This window comes from Carcharhinus amblyrhynchos, chromosome 26, assembly GCF_965287045.1.
Source record: "Carcharhinus amblyrhynchos chromosome 26, sCarAmb.v2.hapA, whole genome shotgun sequence".
Classification (NCBI taxonomy): domain Eukaryota; kingdom Metazoa; phylum Chordata; class Chondrichthyes; order Carcharhiniformes; family Carcharhinidae; genus Carcharhinus; species Carcharhinus amblyrhynchos.
This window is the reverse complement of record NC_137349.1, coordinates 26,741,914-26,758,358: the sequence shown is the minus strand read 5'-3', so window position 1 is coordinate 26,758,358 and position 16,445 is coordinate 26,741,914. Positions and strand designations below refer to the sequence as shown.

Here is a 16,445-nt window from a genome sequence, read left to right as displayed (position 1 = left end):
TCCAGGGGTATCAGACATTTAGGAAGGATAGACAGGAGGAAAAAGGAGGTGGGGTAGCTCTATTAATAAAGGATAATATCAGGGCGGTAGTAAGAGAAGATATAGGCTCCAAAGAGCAAAACGTGGAATCGTTATGGGTGGAGATAAGGAATAGTATGGGGAGAAAGTCACTGGTGGGTGTGGTCTATAGGCCTCCAAATAATAACTTTGAGGTGGGATGGGCTATAAACAAGCAAATAATTGATGCGTGCAGAAACAGAACGGTGATAGTTATGGGGGATTTTAATCTGCATATTGATTGGTTGACTCAAGTCGGACGCAGTGGGCTTGAGGAAGAGTTCTTGGAATGCTGTCGGGATAGTTTCCTTGAACACTATGTAACAGAACCTACGAGGGAACGAGTTATCTTAGATCTGGTACTGTATAACGAGGCAGGTAGAATTAGGGATCTTCTTGTGAGGGATCCTCTTGGGACAAGTGATTGTAGTATGGTTGAATTTCTGTTGCAGATGGAGGATGAGAAAGTAGGGTCCCAAACCTGTGTCCTCTGTTTGAACAGAGGGGATTATGATAAGATGAGGGCAGAATTGGCTAATGTAGATTGGGGGGCGCAGACTGGTTGGCAGGACAGCTGAGGAACAGTGGAGGATTTTTAAGGAGATCTTTTTCAGTACTCAGCAGAAATATATTCCGATGGTAAAGAAGGACTGTAAGAAAAGGGATAACCAGCCATGGTTATTGTAGGAAATAAAGGAGAGTATTAAATTAAAAGCCAATGTGTTCAGAGCAGCTAAAAATAGTGGGCAATTAGAAAATTGGGAAAGATTTTAAAAAACCACAAAGAATGACTAAGAAAGCGATAAAGAAATGAAAGATAGAGTATGAAGCTAAACTAGCTCTAAATATAAAAAATGATAATAAAAGTTTTTACAAATATATAAAGAAGAGGAGACTGGCTAGAGTGAATGTTGGACCCTTGGAGGACGAGAGGGGAGATTTAGCGGTGGGTAACGAGGAAATGGCTGAGACTTTAAATACGTTTTTTGTGTTGGTCTTCAAGGAGGAGGACACAAATAGCTTGCCGAATATTAAAGATAGAAGGATGGTAGGAGATGAGGACCTTAATGCAATTACTGTCACTAGAGAGATGGTGCTTGATAGACTAATGGGACTGAAGGTAGACAAGTCCCCGGGACCGGATGGAATGTGTCCCAGGGTTCTGAAACATAAGAACATAAGAAATAGGAGCAGGAGTAGGCCGTCTAGCCCTTCGAGCCTGCCCCGCCATTCAATAAGATCATGGCTGATCTGAAGTGGCTCAGTTCACTTTCCCGCCTTCTCCCCATAACCCTTAATTCCCTTGCCTATCAAAAACCTATCTACCTGCGTCTTAAATATACTTAGCGAGGCAGCCTCCACCACTTCAACGGGCAGAGAATTCCAGAGATTCACCACCCTTTGAGTGAAGAAGTTCCTCCTCAGAAAGAAATGGCAGAAGTAATAGCAGATGCCTTAGTAATTATTTATCAAAATTTGCTGGACTCTGGGGCAGTGTCGGAAGACTGGAAAACAGCTAATGTTATGCCGCTGTTTAAAAAAGGTAGCAGACAAAAGGCTGGGAATTATAGGCCAGTTAGCTTAACGTCCGTAGTTGGAAAAATGCTAGAAGCCATCGTCAAAGAAGAAGTAGCAAGACACCTAGAAAAGAACGGTTTGATCAAGCAGACGCTGCACAGATTCATGAAGGGGAAGTCATGTTTAACAAGTTTATTGGATTTCTATGAAGATGTGACTAGTGCGGTAGACAGAGGGGAACCGGTGGATGTGGTGTTTTTAGATTTCCAGAAGGCGTTCGATAAGGTGCATCATAAAAGGTTGTTGCAAAAGGTTAGGGTGCACGGAGTTGGGGGTAAGGTGTTAGCATGGATTGAGGATTGGTTATCTAACAGGAAGCAGAGAGTTGGAATCAATGGGTGCTTTTCTGATTGGCAGTTGGTGACTAGTGGAGTGCTGCAAGGATCAGTGCTGGGGCCTCAACTGTTTACCATTTACATAGATGATCTGGAGGAGGGGGCTGAGTGTAGGGTAACAAAATTTGCTTATGACGCGAAGTTGAGTGGAAAAGCAAATTGCGTAGAGGGCGTGGAAAGTCTGCAGAGAGATCTGGATAGGCTGAGAGAGTGGGCGAGGACCTGGCAGATGGAGTATAACATTAGCAAATGTGAGGTTATCCACTTTGGTAGAAATAATAGTCGGAGGGATTATTATTTAAAGGGTGAAAAGCTGCAGCATGCTACAGTGCAGAGGGACGTGGGGGTCCTTGTGCACGAATCGCAAAAACCCAATCTGCAGGTGCAGCAGGTGATCAAGAAGGTGAATGGAATGTTGGCCTTTATAGCAAGGGGGATAGAATATAAAAGTAGGGAGGTCTTGCTGCAACTGTACAGGGCACTGGTGAGGCCGCAACTGGAGTACTGTGTGCAATTTTGGTCCCCTTATTTGTGAAAAGATATATTAGCCTTGGAGGGAGTACAGAGAATGTTCACCAGGCTGATACCGGAGATGAGGGGGTTAGCTTATGAAGAAAGATTGAATAGACTGGGTCTGTACTCAGAGTTTAGAAGGCTGAGGGGGGATCTCACAGAGACTTAAGAGATAATGAAGGGGCTAGATAGGGTAGAGGTAGAGAGATTCTTCCTGCTTAGAAAGGACAAATGCGAGGTGATGCATTTTGGAAGGAATAATGTAGAGAGGAGCTATGTGATTAAAGGTAGACAAATTAGGAGTATAGAAACACAGAGGGACCTGGGAGTGCAGGTTCACAAATCCATGAAGGTTGTGACACAAGTGGAGAATGTTGTCAGGAAGGCTTATGGAATGCTAGCCTTTATAGGAAGAGGTATAGAGTTTAAAAGCTACCGTCTAATGCTTCAGTTGTATAGAACGTTGGTTAGACCGCATTTGGAGTACTGCGTCCAGTTCTGGTCACCTTACTACCGGAAGGACGTGGAGGCTCTGGAAAGGGTGCAGAGGAGGTTTACCAGGATGTTGCCTGGCATGGAGGGGTTGGGTTACGAGGAAAGGTTGGAGAAACTGGGACTGTTCTCTTTGGAAAGACGGAGATTGAGGGGTGACATGATAGAGGTATATAAGATACTGAAGGGAATAGACAGGGTCAATAGTGAGAGATTGCTCCCTAGATTGGTTACGAATACAAGAGGACATGATTTAAGGGTGAGGGGGGAGAGGTATAATTTGGATATGAGAGGAAGGTTCTTTACGCAGAGAGTAGTGGGGGTATGGAACGCGCTACCGAGTGGGGTGGTGGAGGCGGGAACGTTGGACTCGTTTAAGGTTCAGTTAGATAGGCACATGAGTGAAACGAGGATGGAGGGTTATGGTAGGGGTTATTGAATAAGGGTTAGAACCTCGGGAGACACCGGAAAGGCAGGCTTGTGATTAACGTTTTTGTCTTTTCACTCCGCAGGTGGAGGTCCACCTCGTTGTCAAACGAGGGGCATGCACACAGTGGGTCGTGCGTGGGCTGCTCCTGGAGGTTCCGGGAGTGGCCTAGTACTTCGTGTCGGTGTGTGTGCTTGATCCTGGACCGGTAGACGGGCGCCGCAACAGCTCGGTGACTAGCACTGCTAGCTGTGCAGATACATGGATTTAGGCCTGTGTCTGTGGGAGTTTGTGCATTCTCCCTGTGGTTGCGTGGGTTTCCTCCGGGCGCTCCGGTTTCCTCCCACACCCCAAAGATGTGCTCTTAGGCTGATTGGTTTTACCAAATTGACACTATTCTCCCCTGAACCTGGCTAAGTCAGGGGTTCTATTTGTAGATACGCAGGGTAGAATAGGTGTAGGGTGATGCGGCGGCGCGGGCTCGTTGGGCCGAAGGGCCTGTTTCCCGTGCTGGGTTGTTCTTTGTTCTTTGATAGCAGAACTAGAGGGCACAGCCTCAAAATAGGGGGGGTGCAGTTTAGAACGGGTTGAGGAGGAACTTCTTCACTCAAAGGGTGGTGAATCTCTGGAATTCTCTGCCCTTTGAAGTGGTGGAGGCTACCTCTTTGAATATATTTAAGTCACGAGTAGATAGATTTCTGATAGACAAGGGAATTAAGGGTTATGGGGAGAAAGCGGAACTGATTCACTTCAGATCAGCCATGATCTTATTGAATGGCGGGGCAGGTTCGAAGGGCTAGATGGCCTACTCCTGCTCCTATTTCTTATGTTCTTATATGCATCTAGCTAGTTACTTTTTCACTCAGTGAAATATGATGACAATTTTAATGTTTTCTGTTCCTGTTTAAGGCGTTACATGAAGCACAAGCACGACGGGGCAGACAAACAGGATGATGAAACTGTCGATGTTACACCAATCATGATCTGTATTTTTGTGGTTATGTGTTGCTCGATGCTGGTGCTCCTTTACTACTTCTATCATCAGCTAGGTATGTAATGGGTTCCTGAATTCCTGAGTATCTGGGAGTGGGCTAAACGGCAGCAAGTTTGGTGCCAGAAGTTACATTTTGCACAGTAGGTTCTGACTGTGGATTGATGGTTGAAATATTCTAACAACAATAAGTTATATCTATTCCTGTGGTGGAACTTGTTTTCTGGCATGCTGAGTGTAAGCTTGTTAAACATTGCAAGAAATTCACAGGTTCTGCTTGTGTTAACACTACCATTCAAAAAGAAAATCCTCTAAAACAGATGACATGGAATTTTGTGGTTGAAATTGGCTGCTTGGTTCCAAGTGCAGTATTTGAGGGGACAGATTTAGTCATTACTGTGGCACTTTCAAATATTAAAATATCACATGAGATAAGTGACTTTTCTATGTTTCTTCCTTGTTTCAAAACCAGTGTACGTAATCATAGGCATTTTCTGCCTTGCCTCCTCCATTGGACTTTACAGCTGCTTGTCCCCGTTTGTAGGGAGGATTCCTTTCTGTGAATGCAGGTAACTTAAAATATGTTCTTTTTAAATTCAGTTTTTAATATCAATTTGCAACAACCCTGAATTTAGAATTTTCCCCTTGCCCATTACCTGATGTTAACCTGACTTCTTTATTCTACTGTTCAGGATTCCAGACCTACCATGTAGTCACAAACGTCCCCAAGTACGGATGTTGGTTCTGGGCATGTTTTGTGTCTCTGTCAGTTGTGTGTGGGCAGTATTCAGAAATGAAGACAAGTAAGTAACATTACTTACGTTATAACAACATCACCTGGTTGTTTATTTTACGATTTTTATGTGCTTCCTTTTTCACATATTGTATCCGTTGCTGACAGTGCACTTTGGACTGATAATCGTGCTGTTTTCTAATAGCCTTACCACTGGCTTTTCACTTGAGTTATTGCTCCATCAACTGATTCAGTTTTTCTCACAATCATTGTCTCCCTCATTTCTCTTAATGTTTTAAGATAAGGCTTCCTCCCATGTCTTAAATAAATTTCATCACTATCATCCTACCATCTTCTCATTTTCTTTGGAACATGCTGCAGATGATTGCTTCTTCTCTCTGTATACTCCTTTCCTTTTCCTCCTAAACATTCTGCTCCTATTTAAATGCTGTTGAATTTTTAAGCTATGATAAAATCAGTTACTCTATTCCTGTATATAATGTAGGTGTTTCCCCTTCACTTTCATTTTCAGATTCCCACATTTACCGTTTTTAGTTTTTTACAACTTGAAGTTGAGATCAGAGTGCATTTAACTATTTAAACTGTTAAACAATAAAGAGCCAATCAAACAAGGTTTTCATGAGCCAAAGAAAGAGAACATTCATTAACCACCAAGTCCAAGAAACACAATAATGTGATGTCAAGCATTTGGCCCTAGTGCAGTCACTTGGGTGCCCACATGCACACAGAGAATCAGAAATAAGGGGAGTTAAGAGTCTAATTTTAAAGACGATAGAAGAGTATATGCTTAAGTATCCTTTGAGGTGTACGCTTTAAACGCCGTAGCCAATTTAGGTTAGCTGGTTACTTGGGTGTGGTCTGGTGCAGAAGATGTTGCTTTAATATGCAATTTCAATTCACTGGGTAGGTTTCTAATACAGAAGTGTCCTCCAAAAGAGAGAGGAAAAAAGCAGCCTTCAGCCTGTTTTCTTTGCTGAAGACTTTACCCACTTGCGTCACTTTCAATCTCTCTAAAGTGGCTGGGCAGCCTTGTGTATTTCCAAAATAATTTGGGTGTGTCTTCCTGTGACAGCCATTGTTTCAATATCTAGTACTTTGCATTATTGATTCTTTAACAGTATTGAGGTTTGATAGGGTTTCTGGGTTACAGGGAATCCCTCTCTCTCTCTCTCTCCACACTCCCTGAGGGTGATTCGTTTTATAGTCTTCAGTTTGGAAATGTAGCCTTGCACTTTTAAACAGTTTGTTCTCAGCTTAAACTGCAAAATTTCCAGTTGTTCCAAAAGTTATGTTTTCGAAAATAAAGGGGAAATGCCTCATGATAATATCATAAATTATTACCATTAATTTATTCAGTAAATGTTCACATTGCATCCATTCTACATTTCTATTTGTATTGTGTTGTAAAAGCGTGCACTTGGTTTTCTCATAGTTTGATATGTAAAAGTCTTGAGTCATTATAAGTGGCTGCTTTTAAAATTACTTGAGTTTGCAACGTTTTTTTTTAAATGGACTTCTCAAGTAAGTGGCTTAGGGACCAAGGTTGGTTTGCACTGATGAATCAGTGTATAGCAATATTGCATAACATCAAGTTTGTGCTGGTATGTGCAATAAATTACTGTATGGACCTTGAGCTTGAGACACTGAATGGATTCTCATTCATAGGTGGGCCTGGGTCTTGCAAGACACTCTGGGAATTGCCTTTTGTCTTTACATGTTGAAAACAATCAGACTACCAACTTTTAAGGTACTGTGCCTCAATTTCTTGGGAATATTAGCTGTTATGATGTAATGACTGCAAAGAATATTTTAAAAGCTCACTATCCTTTCTATCAGCTGATCCAAACATGACGCAGTGACTAATATGTGGAGCGACTGAGTGCTCATAGTAGATATTCCAACTCCTTTCAGGTGAAGTTAGCCATCACGTGAAAAATTGATATTTCCTCGTGCATTTTATGTTTCAAATATGTAAGGACCATTATCCACTGCAGGTGCACGTTCACCAATTACGCATTCATTTCCTTTTCCTCCTCCAAATCTTCTGTGTTGCATAAAAATGGTAGAGCATGATCTGTGAGCCATTTTAGTGCTGAGGTAGTGAGACGCTTCAGTTTTTTCAAGTCCGGCAAATCGAGAAGGTTTCACAGGATGAAGCTACTTATCTGTACAGCGTCTCTTATATTAGTGAGCAGAGCTGATTTCCATGAAGGATAGTTTCACTGCGAGCTGAAACTAACTTGTACCATTAATTGGAGAAGTAGCAGGAGCCAGGTGGAAAGCATTCATTGGCCGTATTCAGACTATGAACAATCTGTTAGATGCTCCTGCATCTCCCTCGCGATAAATGCTGCATCTGATATTCTGGTTGTAAGAATGTGGAGAATAGCAACAGCTCCTATACTTCATAAGGACAAAAGAAATAGGAAGAGTAACCCATTTAGCCTCTGCTGTGACATTCAGTGAAATTGTGGCATGTCTTCCCTTCAATTATGGCTTTCCCCACTATCCCCTTTGCCTGGTCATCTTCCATAAATCGATTTTTGTCTTGAATATTCTTAATGACAGTGCGTCCACTGCTCTCTGCGATAGAGAATTCCAAAGGTTCCCAATCTTTGGAGTGAAGAACTTTCTCCCCATCTCAATCCTAAATGATGGACCCTTTATTCTGAGACTGATCCCTATTTATAGACTTTCCCATCAGGAGATACATTCTCCTAACATCTATCCTCTCCAGCTCATTTTTGTACAATTTTATATGTTTCAATGTGATCACCTCTCATTCTTTGAAACTCCAGAGAGTATATGACCAGTTTACTTAACCAGTCCTTGTTAGACAATCCTCTTATCCCAGGAATCAGTAGTGAACCTCCATGGCACTCCTTCAAAGGCGGCATATCCTTTCCTAGGTAAGGAGACCAAAACACTACGTCATCCCAGGTGTGGTCTCATCAAGACCCTGTACAATTGCAGTAATACTTCTTTAGTTCTTACATGTCAGTCCTATTACAGTAAATGCTGACATACCATTTGCTTTCTTAATTACTCACTGCACCTTGTGTTAACCATTGTGACTCCATAATTACAATCATACTTTCGGAAATGCTTCTGAAACACTTGCTTTAGTGTGAACCAGCAGTAAAAAACAAAAATGTATCTATCAAGAGACAAAGAGAGTAATGTTTCTGGCTGATGTGCTTTGATTAGAACCAGAAATCAGTTTACATCTATCCAAAGCCTGACACGTGTAGTAATTTCCATTTAAACTGCTAGGTGGTGCTAACTGCAATTTATAGATTGAGCTGTCCTGTTAACATTGAAGGTCAGGGTTCACATGTATCAGAGGCCAATGTTTATGCAGAGATCCAAAACCTTAGGGTGGCATGGTTGGTATACCTCAGTTCTACTGGCAAGGGTGGACCTATCTTAGAGCAGTCTGTTGTCACATATACAAAAGAGTGTATAACAAGGACAGTAATGCGCAAAAACTGGGTTATGATCATTGTTTTTGCCTCCTTACAAGTAAGAATGCCAGATCATCTGTCACCTTTAGTGCTAGCCTGGGCAGAGATCAGGCATGGTGAAGAACATAAGAACATAAGAAATAGGAGCAGGAGTAGGCCATCCAGCCCTTTATTGTATAATCCAATGTCATGCCACACTGTGAATTTTGTTAACTGGAAGGATCTGATAGAATGTAATTCCATTGCTTACTCATTCTGCTGAGCGATTTTGTTCTGCTACAGTAGAAGGAGCAGCAACAGGCTGTGTGTTCCTCGCTTGATTACTTGAGAAACCTCAGAAACATATTTGTTGTTTGACATTCGGACATGTTGGATCAGTTGCTGGTTCCTGGCTTTGATTTAATCAGCGTTGGAAGTGCCATGTTTTAAAGTAGTTATGTTTCATTTGTTGAAATTGGGGAGGCAGTGGCGTAGTGTTATTATTGTTGGACGAGTCCAGAGATCCAGGATAATGCTCTGTGGACCAGGGTTCAAATCCCACCATGGATGGTGAAATTTGAAATCAATAATACTGTTGAATTTAAAGTCTAATGATGAACAGAAACTACTGTTGATTGTTGTAAAAATCCATCTGGTTCACTAATGTTCTTCAGGAAAGAAAATCTGTCATGCTTCTTGGCCTGGCCTGCCTGGGACTCCAGAGCCACAGCAATTTGATTGATTCTTAACTGCTCTCTGGATTGGGCAACAAATGCTGGCCCAGCCAGCAACATCACACATCACATGAACAGATTTTTAAAAATCACAAGTAAATGTTTTTTATTGCTGGATCATTTCATGTTTCTTGCACAAAAATGAGATGCTGGGTTTTTTTTAAAAGAGTCCGATTTCACATGTCTTTTGCTACTGGCTACTTAATCCATTGGCTGCAAGAGAGACTGCTGAAACTGGCTATTGCAAAACTGCAGCAAGTAGCTCAGCAATAACTATTCACAAAAATAGTCATAGAATGTCAGTTAGTGGAATATTTTAATGATGAGTCTGAATATTTTGGAATTGTAATCTAGTCCTGAGAGTACTGTATATTATCTTAAATTGTTCAGAATCTGATTTATGCAATTAGATCAACCACTAACATATCCATTTCATACCTTCAGTGCAATCAATAAAGAATTAGAAATGTTCCAGCGTGGGAACAGGCCATTCAGTCTGTTAAGTCTGCACAGGGGTTTTCTTCACACTTGCCATAGAGTTGAATCCCGTTGTCCTGATTGCTTTTTTCTTTTTCAAAACTGCTATTTAAAATAATTTCTGGAACCTGCTTCAGCAACAGTTAGTGTCAAATAATTTTATTCCCAACCTCTTTAATTCTTTCTGTTGCCATTTTTAATGTGCCCTTTCATTAATGTCCCCATATAAAATGGAAACAATCTGTGAATCTGTACCTTCTAACAGTTCTTAATCTTAAACATCTCTGTCAAGTCACTTGTTAGCTTTCACCACTTGAGTGAAAAGGTTCTTAACACCTGAAGCCTATTCATAATTGAAGCCTTCATTCCCAATGATATCCTAATAAACCTGCTCTGTGCCTTTTTATCCACTGCTGTTGTATTCTTTCTGGGTTGCCAAAAATAATTAACTTCTCGGCTGATGTGTACATCAGTTTTTGCTGTTGCTGGTTTATTATTAAAACTTTGGCATGTGGAAGCATGTATTATGGATCAAATAACCTTTTGTACTCGTGTAACATTTTGTCATGTTTGTGAATTAATTCTAAAGTACTGCAGATTATCCAAGAAATTATTGGCAAAAGGATCCGACCACTGTCCAATCTGCTTTAGAAATCACATTTGTTTGCTGTGTAATTTCCCAGAAATTTATGTGAATAGTTAATCAGTAATTTAAAAATTTTATGTCAACAGCAGAAGCATCTAGATTATTCCTTAGTAAGCTTCCTAGTGATGCCAAAGGTAAAGTGGTTCAAGTGTAGTGAGGGTGAAAATTAGGGGGTTCCAGCTATCTAGTGACATAAAAATGAAACACTGCAGGTGCTGAAATTCTGAAATAAAAACAGCAAATGCTGAAGACTGACAGCATCCGTGGAGAGAGAAACTATCAAGTGACCTCTGCTGTAAATTGCATTGGCGTAAATGCTGGGCGATGAAGTCAGGCAAAATTGTTGTTCTCTTTAAGTTGCCAGCTTCTAAAAGGACATGCAAGAAATCAGAAGCTGTCAAACATTTAGTTACGTGTACCAACAGGTAGTCAATGTGTGGAGAACTGTTACCCAGCAATGAGTCAAGCATGTGGGGAGCTGTTAACCAGCAGGGAGTCAATACACAAGAAACTGTAGCCTATTACGGTCAGTGTGACCAATAAAGGAAAGAGAAAGTTATTGTTTAATCAAATTGTTTCATACTGACTCAATAGTTTCACCACATAGCTACTTGCGGGATCTTGATTTTGTGCTGGTTGTTGGACTAATTGAGAAGGTTACATTATTAACCATTCGTAAATTCTGTGGTTCTTATATTTAACCTTTTTAGTTTGCAGACTCTAGGGTGGCACCATGGCACAGTAGTTAGCACTGCTACCTCACAGAGCAAGGGACCCTGGTTCAATTCCAGCCTCGAGTCTGGAGTTTGCACATTCTCCCTATGTCTGCGTGGGTTTCCTCTCACAGTCCAAAGATGTGCGGGTTAGGTTGATTGGCCGTGCTAAATTGCCCCTTTGTATCAGAGGGATTATCAGGGTAAATATACAGGGTTAGGGTATTAGGGCCTGGATGGGATTACTGTTGGTGCAGGCCTGATGGGCCAAATGGCCGCCTCCTGTACTGTAAGGATTATATGATTCTAATGTTTATATTTAACTTGGGCTTTAACCATGTTTAAATTCTAATGATGCTGTCTCTTTGTTCCAGGCCTGCACGTTACTGCTGATGGTTCTTTTTGTTTATGATATTTTCTTTGTCTTCATTACACCGTTCCTTACTCGGGTAAGCTGAAACCCAACTTCATATTGCCCGTGGAATCCTTAATCTTTGATTTGCCAAAATAAATGACGGTGCAAAGTTATTGCTGTTTAGTTTTATGATCTGAGATCTTCTCTCTGATCCATTTATAGTAATGTAAACACAATTGATCAATATTAGTGAGTGATGTTCAGGGGCCAAATGTTGAGGTCACCAACTTTTTAAAGTATAATGTAATGGAGCCAATTGCTAATTGATTGGATGTTGCGGTTGATGAAACCCTGGCTTCCTACCTCTCCCATATAGGATGCAATCCAGCCTCCTCTGTCAGCTAGCTGTAAGAATTGTGCGTGGAATGAGTTCAAGCAATTTTGCTCAGTAACCAGCAGGCCACGGAGTCTTAGTTGACAATTACATGTGATGTTTGCAGCAATCAGTCCGTTCTGTTTGTCAGCCAAGCCATTTCTCCGGTACTCCTGAGGTCAGAAACGCTTGGTAGCTTTCGCGCCTTTTAAAATGCAGCCAACTCACCACTCCACCTTAATCCATCTGATTGAGAAATATGAAGAAAAACATTTTGAAAATAATGCCAACACCAATTTGTTGAACTTGTGGAATATGTTTGAATCCTAGTAGCCACCAGTTAAAAGCATCCTGCACTAAGAGAGACTTGGAGCAAATGATTAGAAAAATCCTGTGTAAAAAGAAGAGGAATAAAACAGCTTAACAGTATTAAATCATGAGTGAGGTAGTTCTGGGTGAAGTAGGTGCTTGTAACTTGTTGGGAATGGAATGAGAAGTATTATTTCCTCATTGTGCTTTCTCCACCTCATTGTTAGCTCTAAAGGATATTGAAATCTTTTTTTGAAGTGAAGCTGTGTTTCTTAAGAATGATGAGTTTCTGTGTGTTTCAGAGTGGGGAGAGCATCATGGTGGAAGTAGCTGCTGGTCCTTCTGATTTTTCCACTCATGAAAAGGTACAGCTGAAAAGGGATCTTCGAATGTTGGTGTTAAAATCTGTAGTGGCTCCATCAGCACGTTATGAAAATTCTCTGTTTTCATTTTCTTTTGTTCCATTCTCTCTTCTTTTTGGTAGCCCTATAACCTGTTTTAATGTGCCTGCTTGACCAGCTCCTCTAAAACTCTTATGTTTTCCCTTCTTTCCTTCCTGATTTGTGTCCGTTGCTTTTTCCACCTCAGAACAGCTTTGCAGTATCTCTGGAATGCTGGATACATTGTTGAGGCAAGTTGTTGAGCCTCAGTTAGAGCTGAGAATCTGATGTGGTGGGGGTTCCTGCTTTTGGGATCCTCCCTCCGTCCTCCTATTGATGCTTTTGCCTCTTGGCTCCTGTATTTTGCTGCCATAATCTTTTATTCTTATGGTTCAAGTATTAAATCTGTGTAGCATTCGATCCACTTGTAGATTGAGGCCCAGAAATTCCTCTCCTTTTTGACGAAGGCACTGGAGCCTGAGGTGGAACTGAGTTTCAATATTGAAGCACATCAGTTCCCCACAGGCACTTTTCCGGTTGCATCCCAGCTACAGTTTGGAGGCATTCCTGGGCTACACTGGAATTCTGCCTGATAGATTAGATAGGCAGTTTCCACATAGAAGGTCTAGGTTGCCATTTTGTTACATATGGGACCCCATCAAGCAGGATTTGAATGTTATATTGCCTCAAATAGATTTCTGTTTGATTCTGTGCCTGCCAGATTGGAGGACAGGACAAAGGAGAAAATTAATCTGGCATATTTGATCAATTCGGACTCTTGCTCTTTCTTTTAATATCCAGTACTAACACTGTGAACAGCCATTGCACTACTGCAAGTTCTGGCAACCTTCTCTGATATAATAACCTCATCTCTGGAATGTGAAGTTCACCCTAATATAATTTTGGCAGTACTTTTATCCTTTTTGGTTCTTCAGTTTTCCCAGCACTGTTCTCCTCCTCTGACTCCTTAATGCGTTTGGTTTTGTGGGTACCACCCTCTGGTTGCTCACCCAGATTGTGATTATTTATGTATGAACCTGGGAGTGCATGTTGGCCAGCTATCTGGATTGCACAAGAAATCAAAGTTGAACCTCATCCTATTTTATCCTATTTTGTTTACTGTTCTCTCACATATCCAACAGGAAGTCATTGCAAAGCAGGTTCGGACATCATGACCTGCTCTGTAACTCAGGAGGGCTAAGATCAACTGCTGCCCTGACTAAGGCAGCTAACTTTTGAAAAAATTTATTCATGGTATGTGGGCATTGCTGGCTGGACCAGCGTTTATTACCCACCCCTAATATCCCTTGCACTGAGTGGCTTTCTAGGCCATTTTAAGAGTCAACCACATTGCTGCTTGTATACATATAGGCTAAGCTAGACCAGGTAAGGACAGTAAATTCCCTTTCCCAAGAGACATTAGTGGATCAGATAGGCTTTTACAACAACCAACAATGGTTGCATGGTCATGTGATTCCAACACCAAAGTTGAGATTTTCCTGATCCAAATGGCTCACTGGATAAATGTTCGGCAAGTTGGTAGCTGAACATGTTTCACAATGAGTTTCGGTATTCTGATTGAGTAAACGAGCTAGTTACAAACAATTTTACAGTTTACTAATTTTGAGTATGATCTTAGGCTGAATGTGTTTCATACTTTCAACCATTAAGTGCCATTTAAGTTCCTCAAGCATATTTATCCTAAGGCAAATTCCTCCATAAGTTGACGTTTTGTGGAAATGGGTAGATAAAAGTGGCTCTCATTTGCCATTTGGATGTTCACACTTAGCAGGATTTTTCTATAACTATTTAGAATCACTCTAAATCTGTTAGTCCAACCAGGTACTAATGTGCACAATGAATTAATCTATATTTCAATTCTGTAATGGAATGAATTAACTTGAGTCCTTGAAAATGTAATCAAATATGTTAGACTTGTTATGTGGCAAAGGATATTCAAAGCAGATCAAAGTTTCCCCTATGCTTCAGTTGAATAAAACATTTGCAATCCTGATGAGACTTTTCCTCTTGTCCTCAGCTCCCAATGGTACTAAAGGTGCCCCGGTTGAATTCTTCCCCTCTGGCACTTTGTGACAGGCCATTCTCCCTCCTTGGCTTTGGTGATGTCTTAATACCAGGTGAACAAATTCTCTCAATTGTAATCTGCTTTAGTCCTTAACCCTGGAAATGTTTGTTCTCAAATAGTTGATTAATAAATTTACAGGAAATTGTTTGAATATCTTTTTTGTAAATTTTGGATTTGCTGCAAAGTGGTTGTCCTTTGGAATAGGGCACCATCTCATACATATTCTCCTGGCTACATGCAGTAACAATATAAGTCTTTGCAGGGCCTCACATCCAAAAGGATGATGGTCCCTCATGGTACTTATATAATTTTATGCTTATCAGTTTGATTTGAACTAAAAAATACTGTTTCCCAACCACTTGTGGAAAAGCGTAATGTGTAGGGTCTTCATACTGAAAGTTTCTTTGATTATCATCCTAAATTGTAGTTTCCTCTTCTCCCTTCCTTAAACAATGTGAGTACAGTAAGACTTTCCATCTTTGTCTTCCTTTCAGGAATGTTGGTAGCATACTGTCACAGGTTTGACATTCAGGTGCAGACCTCAAGAATCTACTTTGTGGCTTGCACGATTGGTAAGTGCCACATTTTATTTGACATGGCAACAAAACACATCGGTGGAGCAGGAACTTCACCGGTAAATATCAAACTTTGAAATGAGAAATCTGACTGTGGGGAAAGAGCTGGGGAATGGGATCAATTCTTTATTTCAGAGTCGACGCTAATGATGAGCTAAATGGCTGCTTTCTGTGCTGTAAGATTTGATGTTTCTACAAGTGGAAGCCCCGATGCACTATTGTTATTGAACAATGTTTATTACCAGTTGTAGGTCCTCCGATACTGAAGCAGTCCTTGTCCATTTGTCCCAAGACGTGGAGAACTTTAAGGCTTGAGCTGATAAATGACAAGTTGCAATCACGGTACACAATTGCCGAGAAGTGGCCATCTCCAACAAGAGATAATCTAACCATCTCTCCATTTCATTCAATTTTAATTGCTAAATTCCCCCACTATCAGCAAGCAACCCGAGGTTACTATTGACTAGAAACTTAACTGGACTGATCATATAAATATAATGGCTATGAGGGCAGATTAGAGGCTTGGAATTCTGCACAGCCTCCTGACTCCCAAAAACCTGTCCACCATTTACATGGCACAAGTCAGGACAGTGTTGGAATGCTTACCACTTGTCTGGATAAGTGCAGCTCCGACAATACTCAAGAAACTTCATACCGTCCAGGACAAAGCAGCCTACTTGATTACCCCCTCTCCATCAACCATCTTCAACATTCACTCCTCCACCACTGACACATAGTGGCAACAGTGTGTACAATGTATAAGATGCACTGCAGCAACTCACCAAGGCTTCTCCAGTAGCATCTTCCAAATCGGCAGCCTGTCCTAGTAGAAGGGCAAGGGCAGCATCACCTGCAAGTTCCCCTCCAAGCCACACATCATCCTGAAATATATCACCATTCCTTCACCATAGCTGGGTAAAAATCCTGGAATGCCCTACCTAACAGCACTTTGGGTGTACCAACACCATTACATAGACTGTTGAGGTTCAAGAAGTTCACCACCACCTTCTCGAAGGTAATTAAGAAATGTGCAATAAATGCTGGCCTAGCCTGCGACACCCATTACCTGTGAAAGAATATAAGAAGAGCATTTCTGATTTGCAAAGGTAGAATTGAAGGAGTGAATTAAGTCTCCTGTAATTTTGTGTTGCTGGTGCTTTTCTCAGCAGTATGTAACTACTGGAGCTGCACAGTTGAGATGAAATAT

At 41.2% G+C, this 16,445-nt stretch overlaps 1 protein-coding gene across 4 annotated transcripts in view; it reads left to right on the top strand.

The window, feature by feature from the left end:
- Positions 1-16,445, top strand: part of sppl2 (signal peptide peptidase-like 2) — a 46,657-nt gene that overhangs the window by 19,824 nt on the left and 10,388 nt on the right. For all 4 annotated transcript variants that reach the window (XM_080213097.1, XM_080213094.1, XM_080213096.1 and 1 more), the window contains exons 6-13: positions 4,312-4,451; positions 4,866-4,962; positions 5,086-5,196; positions 6,813-6,894; positions 11,535-11,609; positions 12,500-12,562; positions 14,616-14,715; positions 15,158-15,235. In XM_080213097.1, coding sequence (XP_080069223.1) covers positions 4,312-4,451; positions 4,866-4,962; positions 5,086-5,196; positions 6,813-6,894; positions 11,535-11,609; positions 12,500-12,562; positions 14,616-14,715; positions 15,158-15,235 — 746 coding nt within the window. The remainder of the gene's footprint in view (positions 1-4,311; positions 4,452-4,865; positions 4,963-5,085; positions 5,197-6,812; positions 6,895-11,534; positions 11,610-12,499; positions 12,563-14,615; positions 14,716-15,157; positions 15,236-16,445) is intronic.